The 13016-nt window shown below is 50.6% G+C and overlaps 1 protein-coding gene across 1 annotated transcript in view; it reads left to right on the top strand.

The window, feature by feature from the left end:
• LOC139233687 (corticotropin-releasing factor receptor 1-like) overlaps nt 1–13016 on the top strand; it is a 350288-nt gene that overhangs the window by 306384 nt on the left and 30888 nt on the right. The window contains exon 10 of the mRNA XM_070864095.1: nt 10840–10975. Within this exon, the coding sequence (XP_070720196.1) occupies nt 10840–10975 (136 nt within the window). The remainder of the gene's footprint in view (nt 1–10839; nt 10976–13016) is intronic.

Genomic DNA, 13016 nt, shown 5'->3' with positions numbered 1-13016 from the left:
GAGAGAGAGAGAGAAAGAGAAAGAGTCGATCTTACGGACTGTAGCCCAGGGAGAGAGAGAGAGAGAGAGGATCTTACGGACTGTAGCCCGGGGAGAGAGAGAGAGAGAGAGAGAGAGTCGATCTTACGGACTGTTGCCCGGGGAGGGAGAGAGAGAGAGAGAGAGAGAGTCGATCTTACGGACTGCAGCCCAGGGAGAGAGAGAGAGAGAGAGAGAGAGAGTCGATCTTACGGACTGTAGCCCGGGGAGAGAGAGAGAGAGAGAAAGAGTCGATCTTACGGACTGTAGCCCGGGGAGGGAGAGAGAGAGAGAGAGAGAGAGAGAGAGAGACGATCTTACGAACTGTCGTCCGGGGAGGGAGAGAGAGAGAGAGAGAGTCGATCTTACGGACTGTAGCCCAGGGAGGGAGAGAGAGAGAGAGCGAGAGATGATCTTACGGACTGTAGCCCGGGGAGGGAGAGAGAGAGAGAGAGAGAGAGAGAGAGAGACGATCTTACTGTAAAGTCTTGTCCCCTCAGTACAGATTCACATGAGGCATGTAGTGAAGTCAGATCACTCTGGACCTGCACCTTTATTTCACAGCTCTGGAATGCTTCACTTGCCTGAGTCCTGTCCTTATATATCTGTCTCTTGCAAGTGCACCCCTGGTGGTAAGGTATGCTGGTGGTTACAGGTCATATCTTATTACAGTCATGTATAGCATGTTGGGATACAGTTATATATAATAATGTAAGATACATGACATCACCCTCCCCCAAGGTCTCATTGTCTTCATAGGTTCAGTCTCTCAGGTGGTCTACACTCTCGCATGGAGCGTCTGAGTTGTGGTTCAGTTGTTTGCCTTGGTGTCTGTTTTTCTTTGACTGTGGTTGCTGGTATCTCGCCTGGGCTCTCTGTTTCGATTGGTGTGATTGTTGTTGACTCGCCTTGGCTGTCTGTTGGGATTGCCCTTTCCTCAGGTTGTTCCCTCTGTCTGTCCACCAGGTGTGGTGCGAGTTCCACATTGTAGTCAGCCTCTGGTTCTGCAGTGTTGTTGGTAAATCTGCTTTTAACTTGGTCGACATGCCTCCGGCAGGTTTTGCCATTGTCCATTTGTACTACCAGTCGCCTGTTTCCTTCCTTGCCCGTTACTGTCTCTGCAAGCCATTTGGGACCCCTGCCATAGTTTAGTACAAACACTTTGTCCCCTATCTCATTCCATCTCCCCCTCGAATTTCTGTCATGGTACTCGGTCAGCTTACGGCGCTTTACCTCAACGATTTCGTGCATGTCTGGGAGGATTAATGAGAGCCTTGTTTTTAAAGTCCTTTTCATCAACGGTTGCGCGGAGGGGGATCCCAGTCAGTGAGTGCGGATGAGATCTGTATGCCAGCAGCAGTCGCGACAGGCGACCCTGCAGCGTGAGACCTTGGATTTTAAGCATGCCTTGTTTAATGATTTGCACTGCTCTCTCCGCCTGGCCGTTGGAGGCCGGCTTGAACGGTGTCGTCTTGAAGTGATTTATGCCGTGGTCAATTATAAAGTCTTGGAATTCTGCACTGGTGAAGCACGGACCATTGTCACTGACCAATATTTCAGGGATTCCGTGCATTGCAAACATGGTTGCGAGGCTCTCCACAGTGGTGGAGGTTGTGCACGAGTTTAAAATGGTGCATTCAATCCATTTGAAAATGCATCTACAAGTACGAGGAACATTTTGCCCATGAATGGGCCCGCATAGTCTACGTGCACCCGCAACCACGGTTTGGTAGGCCAGGGCCAGGGGCTCAGTGGATTCTCCCTGGTGGCATTGCTGAGTTGGAACAAATGGTGCACCTTCGGACGCAGAGCTCCAAGTCTGCATCAATACCAGGCCACCAGACGTGGGATCTGGCTATGGTCTTCATGAGAACGATCCCCGGGTGCTCGCGGTGGAGCTCCCGGACAAATGCCTCTCTGCCTCGCAGAGGCATGACTACTCGGCTACCCCACATCAGGCAGTCTGCTTGTAGTGATAGCTCATGCATGCGCCTATGAAAGGGTTTTAATTCCTCGGGGCAGGCATCGCGAGCCTCTGCCCAGTCACCAGTTAGGACACATCTTTTTACTAAGGATAACGTGGGGTCGCTGGCCGTCCAGACTCTGATTTGGCGAGCCGTCATGGGCGAACCTGTGGACTCAAAGGCATTGATTGCCATGACTATCTCACAGTCCTGTTCGTCAGACCCTTCCGTGGTCACCAGGGGTAGCCTGCTGAGCGCGTCGGCACAGTTATCTGTGCCTGGTCTGTGCCTTATGGTATAGTCGTAGGACGCCAGCATGAGTGCCCACCGTTGAATTCGCGCTGAGGCGTTGGCGTTTATTGCCTTGCTCTCGGATAGGAGGGACGTGAGGGGCTTGTGGTCGGTTTCTAACGCGGACTTGGCCCCGAAAAGGTGCATCTTTTTGACACCGTACACGCACGGAAGCGCCTCCTTCTCTACCATTCCGTACCCGCGCTCCGTCCGCGAAAGTGACCTGGAGGCACAAGCTATGGGTTGTAATTTACCCGCACGATTGACATGTTGCAAAACGCATCACATGTGAGAACTAGCTTTTTACCTGGGTCAAAGAAAGCCAAAACACAGTTGGAACACAGAAGGTTGCGTGCCTTATTGAAGGCGCGTTCCTGGGCGTCCCCCCAAAACCAATCGCACCCCTTCCTGAGTAGCACGTGGAGAGGCTCCAGCAGCGTGCTTAAGTTCTGCATAAAGTTCCCAAAGTAATTGAGCAGCCCGAGAAAGGCGTGCAGTTCTGAGATATTCCGGGGCCTGGGTGCCAGGCGAATTGCTTCTGTTTTGGACTCTGTTGGGCGGATTCCATCAGCGACAATCCTTGACTCGTAGGCCTACCCGATCCAACCGCTTTAGTACTTCCTCCAAATTACGGAGATAGGAGTCGGTGTCCCTGCCCGTGATAAGTATGTCGTCTTGAAATACAACCGTCCCCGGGATGGACTTGAGCAGACTCTCCATGTTGCGCTGGAATATGGCAGCTGCCGACCTGATGCCGAATGGGCATCGATTGTACATGAAAAGGCCTCGATGTGTGTTGATGGTGGTGAGTAGCTTGGATTCCTCGGTCAATTCTTGCGTCATATACGCAGATGTGAGGTCTAATTTTGAGAAAAGTTTACCTCCAGCCAATGTGGCAAATAAGTCCTCCGCTCTGGGCAGCGGGTACTGGTCTTGTAGGGAGACTCTGTTTATGGTAGATTTGTAGTCCCCACAGATTCGTACAGATCCATCAGGCTTCATGACTGGGACGATGGGACTTGCCCAGTCCCTAAATTCCACAGGTGATATCATGCCTTCCCGCAGAAGCCTGTCTCGTTCGTGTTCAATCTTTTCCCTCATCACATAGGTTACAGCTCTGGCCTTGTGATGGACCGGTCTAGCATCCTGTGTGATGTAGGTTTTGACTTTGGCCCCTTTGAAAGTACCCACACCTGGCTGAAAGAGATGTTCAAATCGCTTTATAACTGTTGAGCAGGAGGTCCGTTCCTCTAATGACATGGCATGGACATCATCCCATTTCCAGTTTAGTTTTGCCAGCCAGCTTCTCCCCAGCAGTGCTGGGGGGTCTCCAGGGACAATCCACAGGGGAAGTCGGTTCACTGTCCCTTTGTGTGTGACAGAGAGCATGGCGCTGCCGAGGACTGGTACGATTTCTTTGGTATAGGTCCTTAGTTTGGTGTCGACCCTTGTGAGTTTTGGTCTGTCTCTTTTATGCGGCCACAGTTGTTCAAATTGTTGAGCCCCCATGAGAGATTGACTCGCTCCCGTATCCAGCTCCATGTTGACAGATATCCCGTTGAGTAGGACCCTCATCATTATAGGAGGCGTGCTGTTGTAGGAGCAGCGGCCATTGATCGTGTGTCCCGGGTACTGTCCCCACCATCTTCTGGTCCACTTTGCGACCCATCCGATTCGTATACCAGCCGAGCTGCCATTTTTTTGCACATGCGGGCCAAATGCCCTGTATATTCACAATTTTTGCAAACAGCCTGCTGAAATCGACATCCCCTTGACGAGTGCCCACCCCCACACCTCCAGCACAGACCTGTTCCATTGTTCAAAGAGTTCCCAAAGAATGAGCTGCATCTGGCTGATCTCTCTTGAGCTTCTCTCAATTTGTAGTTGATTGCTCGTATTGTGGGTTGATGAGGTGTGAACGGCCGTTCCTGTGGCCCTTGATGGCTTCAGCCTGCTGTCGAGAGCCTGTTCTCCCGGTTTTGTCTGTGTGTGGGGGTAGCAGCTAGTTTAGTGCTGTGAACTTCTTGTTCCAATATTTCGTTAGTTGTCTATTATCTGAATGGTGACAGATTAGGAAAAGGGGAGGTGCAACGAGACCTGGGTGTCATGGTACATCAGTCATTGAAGGTTGGCATGCAGGTACAGCAGGCGGTTAAGAAAGCAAATGGCATGTTGGCCTTCAGAGCATGGGGATTTGAGTACAGGGGCAGGGAGATGTTGCTATGGTTGTACAGGGCCTTGGTGAGGCCACACCTGGAGTATTGTGTCCAGTTTTGGTCTCCGAACCTGAGGAAGGACATTCTTGCTATTGAGGGAGTGCAGCGAAGGTTCACCAGACTGATTCCCGGGATGGCGGGACTGACCTATCAAGAAAGACTGGATCAACTGGGCTTGTATTCACTGGAGTTCAGAAGAATGAGAGGGGACCTCATAGAAACATATAAAATTCTGACGGGGTTAGACAGGTTAGATGCAGGAAGAATGTTCCCAATGTTGGGGAAGTCCAGAACCAGGGGACAGAGTCTTAGGATAAGGGGTAAGCCATTTAGGACCGAGATGAGGAGAAACTTCTTCACCCAGAGAGTGGTGAACCTGTGGAATTCTCTACCACAGAAAGTTGTTGAGGCCAATTCACTAAATATATTCAAAAAGGAGTTAGATGAAGTCCTTACTACTAGGGGGATCAAGGGGTAAGGCGAGAAAGCAGGAATGGGGTACTGAAGTTGCATGTTCAGCCATGAACTCATTGAATAGCGGTGCAGGCTAAATGGGCTGAATGGCCTACTCCTGCACCTATTTTCTATGTTTCTATGTTTCTATGTCGTACCTGCATTGTAAATCAACCTCGTTTCTTCTTCCCCTACCAAGAATGTCTGTGCAACCAGTGCTGCTGCCTCTGAGGTCAAGTTCTTGGTCTCTATGAGCTTTCGGAATATGCCTGCGTGGCCTATTCCTTCAATGAAAAAGTCTCTCAGCATTTCTCTCCTCAGTTCATCGGAGAACTCATATAAACTAGCCAACCTCCGAAGTTCCACCACGAAGTCGGGTATGCTCTGCCCCACACAGCGTCTGTAGTTGTGGAACCTGTGTCTGGCCATGTGTAGGCTGCTCGCTGGCTTCAGGTGATCTCTTACCAGTGTGCTCAATTTTTCAAATGCTTGCTGGTTTCTCAGGTGCCAACAGATCCTTCATTAAAGCGTATGTTTTCGAGCCACAGCTGGTCAAGAGATGGGCTCTTCTCTTGTCTGCCTTATCATCGCCTAACCAGTCTTTGGTTACAAAGCTTTGCTGGAGCCTTTCTATAAAGTCCTCCCAATTGTCTCCCGCATTGTACTTTTCATCTGATCTGTTGTTCGCCATTCTGTGGATTCTGTAATCCCGTAACCCGTCGCCACTGTAAAATCCTGTCCCCTCAGTACAGATTCACACGAGGCATGTTGTGAAGTCAAGGTCACTCTGGACCTGCACCTTTATTTCACAGCTCTGGAATGCTGCACTTGCCTGAGACCTGTCCTTATATATCTGTCTCTTGCAAGTGCACCCCTGGTGGTAATGTATGCTGGTGGTTACAGGTCATATCTTATTACAGTCATGTATAGCATGTTGGGATACAGTTACATATAATAATGTAAGATACATGACACTTACAGACTGTAGCCCGGAGAGGGAGAGCGAGAGAGAGAGACGATCTTACGGACTGTAGCCTGGGGAGGGAGAGGGAGAGAGAGAGAGAGAGAGAGTCGATCTTACGGACTGTAGCCCGGGGAGGGAGGGTGAGAGAGAGAGAGAGAGAGAGAGAGAGAGGATCTTACGGACTGTAGCCCGGGGAGGGAGAGAGAGAGAGAGGGAGAGAGAGTCGATCTTACAGACTGTAGCCCGGGGAGGGAGAGAGAGAGAGAGAGAGAGAGAGTCGATCTTACGGACTGTAGCCCGGGGAGAGAGAGAGAGAGAGAGAGAGAGTCGATCTTACGGACTGTAGCACAGGGAGAGAGAGAGAGAGAGAGAGTCGATCTTACAGACTGTAGCCCAGGGAGGGAGAGAGAGAGAGAGAGAGAGAGAGAGAGTCGATCTTACGGATGTAGCCCAGGGAGGGAGAGAGAGAGAGTCTATCTTACGGACTGTAGCCCGGGGAGAGAGAGAGAGAGAGAGAGAGATGATCTTACGGACTGTAGCCCAGGGAAAGAGAGAGAGAGAGAGAGAGAGAGAGACGATCTTACGGACTGTAGCCCGGGGAGAGAGAGAGAGAGAGAGAGTCGATCTTACGGACTGTAGCCCGGGGAGAGAGAGAGAGAGAGAGAGAGACGATCTTACGGACTGTAGCCCGGGGAGAGAGAGAGAGTGAGAGTCGATCTTATGGACTGTAGCCTGGGCAGGGAGAGAGAGAATCGATCTTACGGACTGTAGCCTGGGCAGGGAGAGAGAGAGTCGATCTTGCGGACTGTAGCCCGGGGAGAGAGAGAGAGAGAGAGAGAGAGTCGATCTTACGGACTGTAGCCTGGGCAGGGAAAGAGAGAGAGAGAGAGAGTCGATCTTACGGACTGTAGCCTGGGCAGGGAGAGAGAGAGTCGATCTTGCGGACTGTAGCCCAGGGAGAGAGAGAGAGAGAGAGGGAGACGATCTTACGGACTGTAGCCCAGGGAGAGAGAGGGAGAGAGAGAGAGAGAGAGAATCGATCTTACGGACTTTGGCCTGGGCAGGGAGGGAGAAAGTCTATCTTACGGACTGTAGCCTGGGGAGGGAGAGATTAGTCACAAGACTCAAGTGGGGTGTGGCGGGGGAAGAGAGGAGAGGTCACAAGACCTGTGTGTGGGGTCCATCCATACAGACCTTGCGGAGAGCGAGAACTGAGAACCTGCGCTACTGCTTTCCTGACATTTTGAGCATCTTTGAAAGTTTAACTTTAAATATAGGGGCAATATTGACAATGCCACACCTTGTGCGAGCATTCTGCATTATGGTGCTACGTCGGAGACAATTGATTAGAGCTCATCACATCAGGAACATCAGAGTCCGTCGGGTGCTGGGCATGAGGCATTACCCACCTCAGGTATATTGAGACAGGCATTCATACCTGCACCTGAGTGATTCAGACTGTGTCAGAAGGCTGTGTCTCTGCAAAAAAGTTGTCCATGAGATCTGTGAGTTAGTGAAACCAGACCTGCAGCCAAGAAGCTTTCAAAGGACTGCTTTGTCAGTTGAAGTGAAGGTTACAGCTGCACTTTAATTCTATGCCTCAGGATCGTTTCAAGCTACAACTGGGGATGCGTGCGCCATTTCTCAGCATGCAATACATGTCTCCATTCGCCAGGTCAAGGCTACACTGTAAGCGCGTTGGAATGCCTTCATCAAGTTCCCAATGACCGCCCAAGCAATCCATGACAGGGCTGTGGGGTTCTCCAGAATTGCTGGCTTCCCAAAGGTAAAGGGCTGGCTGTATTGATTGTACCCACATCGCCTTGTGAGCACCTGTGGAGGATTCCGAGCAGTACAGGAATAGAAAAGGCTTCCGCTTCATTAATGTGCAGCGACCTGCGTGTGTGACAACATACATCGCATCATGTCAGTCGATGCAAGATACCCTGGCAGCACCCTTAATGTGTTCATCCTATGTGAGAGCGCTATATCTGTCATGTTTCAGCAGCAGCCAGAAGGGCAGAGCTGGCTACTGGGAGACGAAGGGTACGCCCTCGCCACCTGGCTCATGACGCCCCTACGCGTAACCCGGATGGCAGCTGGCCGTCAATACAACATTGAGACACGCAGCATCATAGAGAGGACCATTGGCATCTTGAAACAGCATTTCCGATGCCTGGACCATTCCGGAGGCTACTTGCTGTACTCCCCTGAGATTGTCGGTCAGTTCTCTGTTGTGTGCTGCATGCTGCAGAACTTCACCATCATGAGGCAGCAGCAGCTGGTAGTGGAAGACCCACCCGCGGTGAGAGTGGCTGATGATAAGATGTGGAAGATGCAGGTAACGAGCAGGAGGAGGAGGAGGAGGAGGATGATGAGGCTGAGGAAGCCATGCAAGTGCCTGGGGCTGGAGCACGCCGGCGGAGGAGGGTGGGCCATTGTGCGCCTTTAATGATTACTCAAACCTTGCGCCAGCAGCTCATCCGTGAACACTTTACTGATGCCTGAGTGCTCAGTGACAACTATTCCACACGGACATGTTTACTGTCTGGAGCTGTTCCGTAATGTTGTGTTGCGTTAATGGAACATGATTCAGTTTTAATGTAAAATATATTTTATTCAAAAGTTTACAATGTACTTAACTTAACTTTAATAAAGTTATTCTTGTATCAAACTTTACTTTAATTTCACTCTTAACATCACTTAAAAACTTTAAGATCGAAATAACTTACAAAAAACTTTGAATTTGAGAACAGTTACAACAACGACGATGATGACGATGATGAAAGGCTGCACCCATCTCTCAGCCCCCCTAGTCTCAGACCACCCGCTGCACTTGGTCTTGGACATGCCACCACCCCTGCCCACAGGCGGAGGCGCAGTGTTTCTGGGCTTGGTACCAAACTTATTCCTTCTACCGTCTCAGGTATTGAGCACCTCTTGAGGGTGGGGGGCGTCAGCGTCAGGCAGCAAGTTGGAGGGCCTGGCTTGGGGCTCTTCAGAGGCTGGTGTGGGGATTGCAGTGGGAGTGGCAGTTGATTCTGTCAATGGGCGTGTTCCCTTATTGCAGCAGTTAACTCACACATGCCGTCCCTCATTCACCCTGACAGTGACTCAGCGGCCTGCAACAATCTCTCCATAATGGCCAGTACTACCTCTGACATTCTCTCCCTCAATGCCAGTGTTGTGGTTTGCACTACCTCTGACATTCCCTCCCTTGTGGCCACTATTCCCTCACTGATGGTCCCGGTGAGTGTTGTTACTTCTCCCAACAGTCCCGCTACCTCATCACTCAACCCACTGATGGTGTCCAGGAGTGATCGGGTAAGGTCAATGCTCTCCCCACTCAATGACATCATCTGAATCACATCTGTTTGATCCTGCACCTCAGGAGAGCATGGGCGAGCTCTCCTTCCCCTCCTCACCCTGGGTGTGCCTCGTTGCATCCTACTGGGACCCGCAACCTCAGAAGGTGTGAAACCATTGAATGTCCCACCAACACCCAAACCACTCGTCACGGAAGGGGCTGGCACCTCCATGAGCAGCACCTCTTCCAACGTCAGTACAACAGTGGGAGCTTCATCCAGCTCAGTGCACTCCCCCTTACCCCCATCTTCTTGGTCTGGAAGGTGGGATTGGAAGATGTTCTCCTCTTCAGGCTCATCCTCGTCTGAATCTTCTTCTGCATCATCAGGGTTGGCCTCAAGTTCTGCAAAATATGACAGAACACAGACAAATGGTTAGCAGCAGAGGAGGGGCAGGGTGGGTGGTATGAGTAGGCTCACACATCGTATGCCAGGCAGCAGGCTGATTTGAAGGGCCTGGATGATTTTGCAGGACTTACCCTCTCCCTCGAGTGTGGGCCCAGCTTGTGCAGTGGTGGTTGCTTTTCTCCACGGGTGTCAGTGGATGCAAATTTGCCAGGCCTCCCCCTGTTTGAGTTCTTTCCCTTTTGTTGTGTGCCACCTTCCTCTGCAAAGATGAAAATGCAACTTTTTTAGAGAGGGTGTCTTTCTGTTGGGTGAGACAGCTGGTCACAATTACAATTGCATTGAATAAATGAAAATATTACTTACACTAACTACTTGACCAAGGTCCTGCCAGTTCTTTTTACACTGGCTTCCAGATTTCATGTTGTTTACCATTGCACAGTAATCTTCTGCAACTTGGTTCCAGCATTTCTTCATTTCTTTGGGTGGAACTTTTATGTGACTTCTGCAGGTGTCCAGCTCCTGCCATCTGTTCTCAGTCACAGTGACTAGTACCTCCACTTCTTACAGCAAGAAATTCTTGGTCCTTGCACTGCGTTGCATCGTGTATTGCTGCAGCTGATATTTTCCCAATGCTCTCACACAGCACTCCTTCTCACACACAACCTGCTCTTTAAAAATGGCTGTTTGCCAAATCCGAGCTGTACTGAGCATGCGCGTCCATTGCAACGACGTCAAAAATTTTGTTTTTCCGCGCATGCGCTGAAGGTGCGGTATTGTTTTTTGGCGCAGACAGCAGGCTCCACGCCCCGAGGGAACTGGACACGCTGCGCGTTGCCAAATTCGAATTATACATCAGGGAAAGTTTGGCAAAATATTTCTGGCGTATTTCTGGCCTAGAAAACCCGACGTAACTCTGGCAATACGCCCGAAAACGGGCTTGGGGAAAATTGAGCCCTGTGTCTGTAAATATTCAACTTATCCCATGCATTTGTCGACTTGTCACCTTTCACCCTTCGAATTCTCCCCTTTCCTTTGGGCCGCCTCGCTGTGACCATGGCAGGGTTGAGTAAACAGGGCTTGCAGTGATACCCCTGGGCCTGCTGACATGGTGGGGATGGGGAGCTCAGTGAATAGGATCTCTAGGGGTCTTGCTTCCAGCCCAGCCACAGAGACATCTCGCGCAATGTTGTGCTGATTCTGATTGTTCTTTTCTCCCACAGGAAGGCAGTAAAGGCTACACTGGTGCTGTTGCCGTTGCTCGGGATCACCTATATGCTATTCTTTGTCAATCCCGGTGAGGACGACATCTCCCAGATCGTCTTCATCTACTTCAATTCATTCCTTCAGTCCTTTCAGGTACATCAGTGAGGTCTCTCTCCGTGTGCTGCTGTGCTCAGACTCGTATCACAGTGCAGCCAACACATTGTGGCTGAGAGTTGACAATCTTTCATTCCCACAGATGTAAAAGACACAGCTGAGCTTCGAAGAGGTCAGATAAACCTTTGGCCGTGAAATTCGGCACCTTCGCTCCAGTTGATAAGGTGATTTTCAGCAAAGAAAAGGCAGTCACCTTGTTTCCGGCCTGGTCCCACAGCTGCCATTTTGGGCAGGTCGGCAGCGCGACCTTTGCCTGCGCTCGCTAGAAAGATGGTCATTTTGACGGCCTCAGTCTGAGCTTGCGTGGCAGCAAACTGATCCTGCGGGAGAGCAGTATGCACTCAGGCATGCGCTTCCGCTTGTGCTGCAATGGAAGCTGCGACTTCGCCCGTCACACCCTGCATCGTGGTTAGGTTCTTTACAATGTCAGGGACTGGCTGAGCTGGTGACATGTGAAAAGAGAAAGGCACAAGGACCAGGTTGTGGTGAGGGAATCGGGGGAAAGCAAGATGTGCCTGTTAACACCAGTTTGTAAGTGAGACGGGACGGTGGGCTGTGAGAAGAAGGATTAGGTATGAGGATACCGTCATCAACAAGGTTTCCAACCTTGCCGCTCACCACGGCCTCAGTGACGGTCCCTCCAATGACCTCCAGCACCGTCTCCTCCACCTCAGTGAGGTTGTGACCTGCTGCCCCTCCGCCCACTGCTGCTGCTCCCAGCGACTGTGAGCCACCTCGGCCTGCAAGAGAAAGGGAAGTGTGTCCGTCAGTGTGGTGCAAAGTGTTCGGGTGATGTTCAATGTCATAGAAATGTACAAACATAGAAATTTACAGCACAGAAGGAGGCCATTTCGGCCCATCGTGTCCGCGCCGGCTGACAAAGAGCCACATGGCCCTCGGTCAACAGCCCTGAACCTGTGAACAATGAACAATGACGGAAAGGCAAAGAGCACCCAGCCCAACCAGTCCACCTCACACAACTGCGACACCCCTTATACTGAAACATTCTACACTCCACCCCAACCGGAGCCATGTGATCTCCTGGGAGAGGCAAAAACCAGATAAAAACCCAGGCCAATTGGGGAAAAAAACCTGGGAAAATTCCTTTCCGACCCATCCAGGCAATCGACACTAGTCCAGGAGATCACCCTGGCCGTATTCGATTCCCTGCAGTACTTACCATTATATCTGCACCAGCCAACAAGAGGTCATCCAGTCTAATCCCACTTACCAGCCCTAGGTCTGTAACCCTGCAGGTTACGGCACTTTAAGTGCACATCCATCCATCTCTTAAAAGTTGTGTGGGTTTCTGCATCCACAACCCTTCCAGGCAGTGAGTTCCAGACCCCCACAACCCTCTGTGTGAAGAAGTTTCCCCTCAAATCCCCTCTAAACCTTCCACCAACCACCTTAAAACTATGCCCCCTTGTAATTGACCCCTCCACCAATGGAAATAGACCCTTGCTATCCAGGTCCCTCAGAATGTTATACACCTCAATGAGGTCTCCCTTAGCCTTCTCTGTTCCAATGAGAACAAACCTAGCCTATCTAATCTGCCCTCATAGCTAAGATTCTCCATTCAAGGCAGCATCCTAGTAAATCTCCTCTGTACCCTCTCAAGTGCAATCACGTCCTTCCTATAATATGGCGACCAGAACTGCACGCAGTACTCCAGCTGTGGCCTAACCAAAGTATTATACAATTTAAGCGTAACCTCCCTACTCTTATATTCTATGTTCGGCCAATAAAGGCAAGCATTCCGTATGCCTTCTTAACCACCTTATCCACCTGGCCTGCTACTTTCAGGGATCTGTGGACAAGCACTCCAAGGTCCCTTTGCTCATCCACATGTCTAAGTGGCCTACCGCTTAATGTGTATACTCTTTCCTTATTCATTTGCCACTGCTCTGCCCACCTGACCAGCAGATTGATATCCTCCTGCAGTCCATGACTTTCCTCTAAATTATTAACCACACAGCCAATTTTAGTGTCATCTGCAAACTTCTTAATCATACCCTCT

This window comes from Pristiophorus japonicus, chromosome 21 (assembly GCF_044704955.1).
Source record: "Pristiophorus japonicus isolate sPriJap1 chromosome 21, sPriJap1.hap1, whole genome shotgun sequence".
NCBI classification, from domain to species: domain Eukaryota; kingdom Metazoa; phylum Chordata; class Chondrichthyes; family Pristiophoridae; genus Pristiophorus; species Pristiophorus japonicus.
Note: the sequence above shows the minus strand (reverse complement) of the source record. Positions and strands in the feature narration are given on the sequence as shown.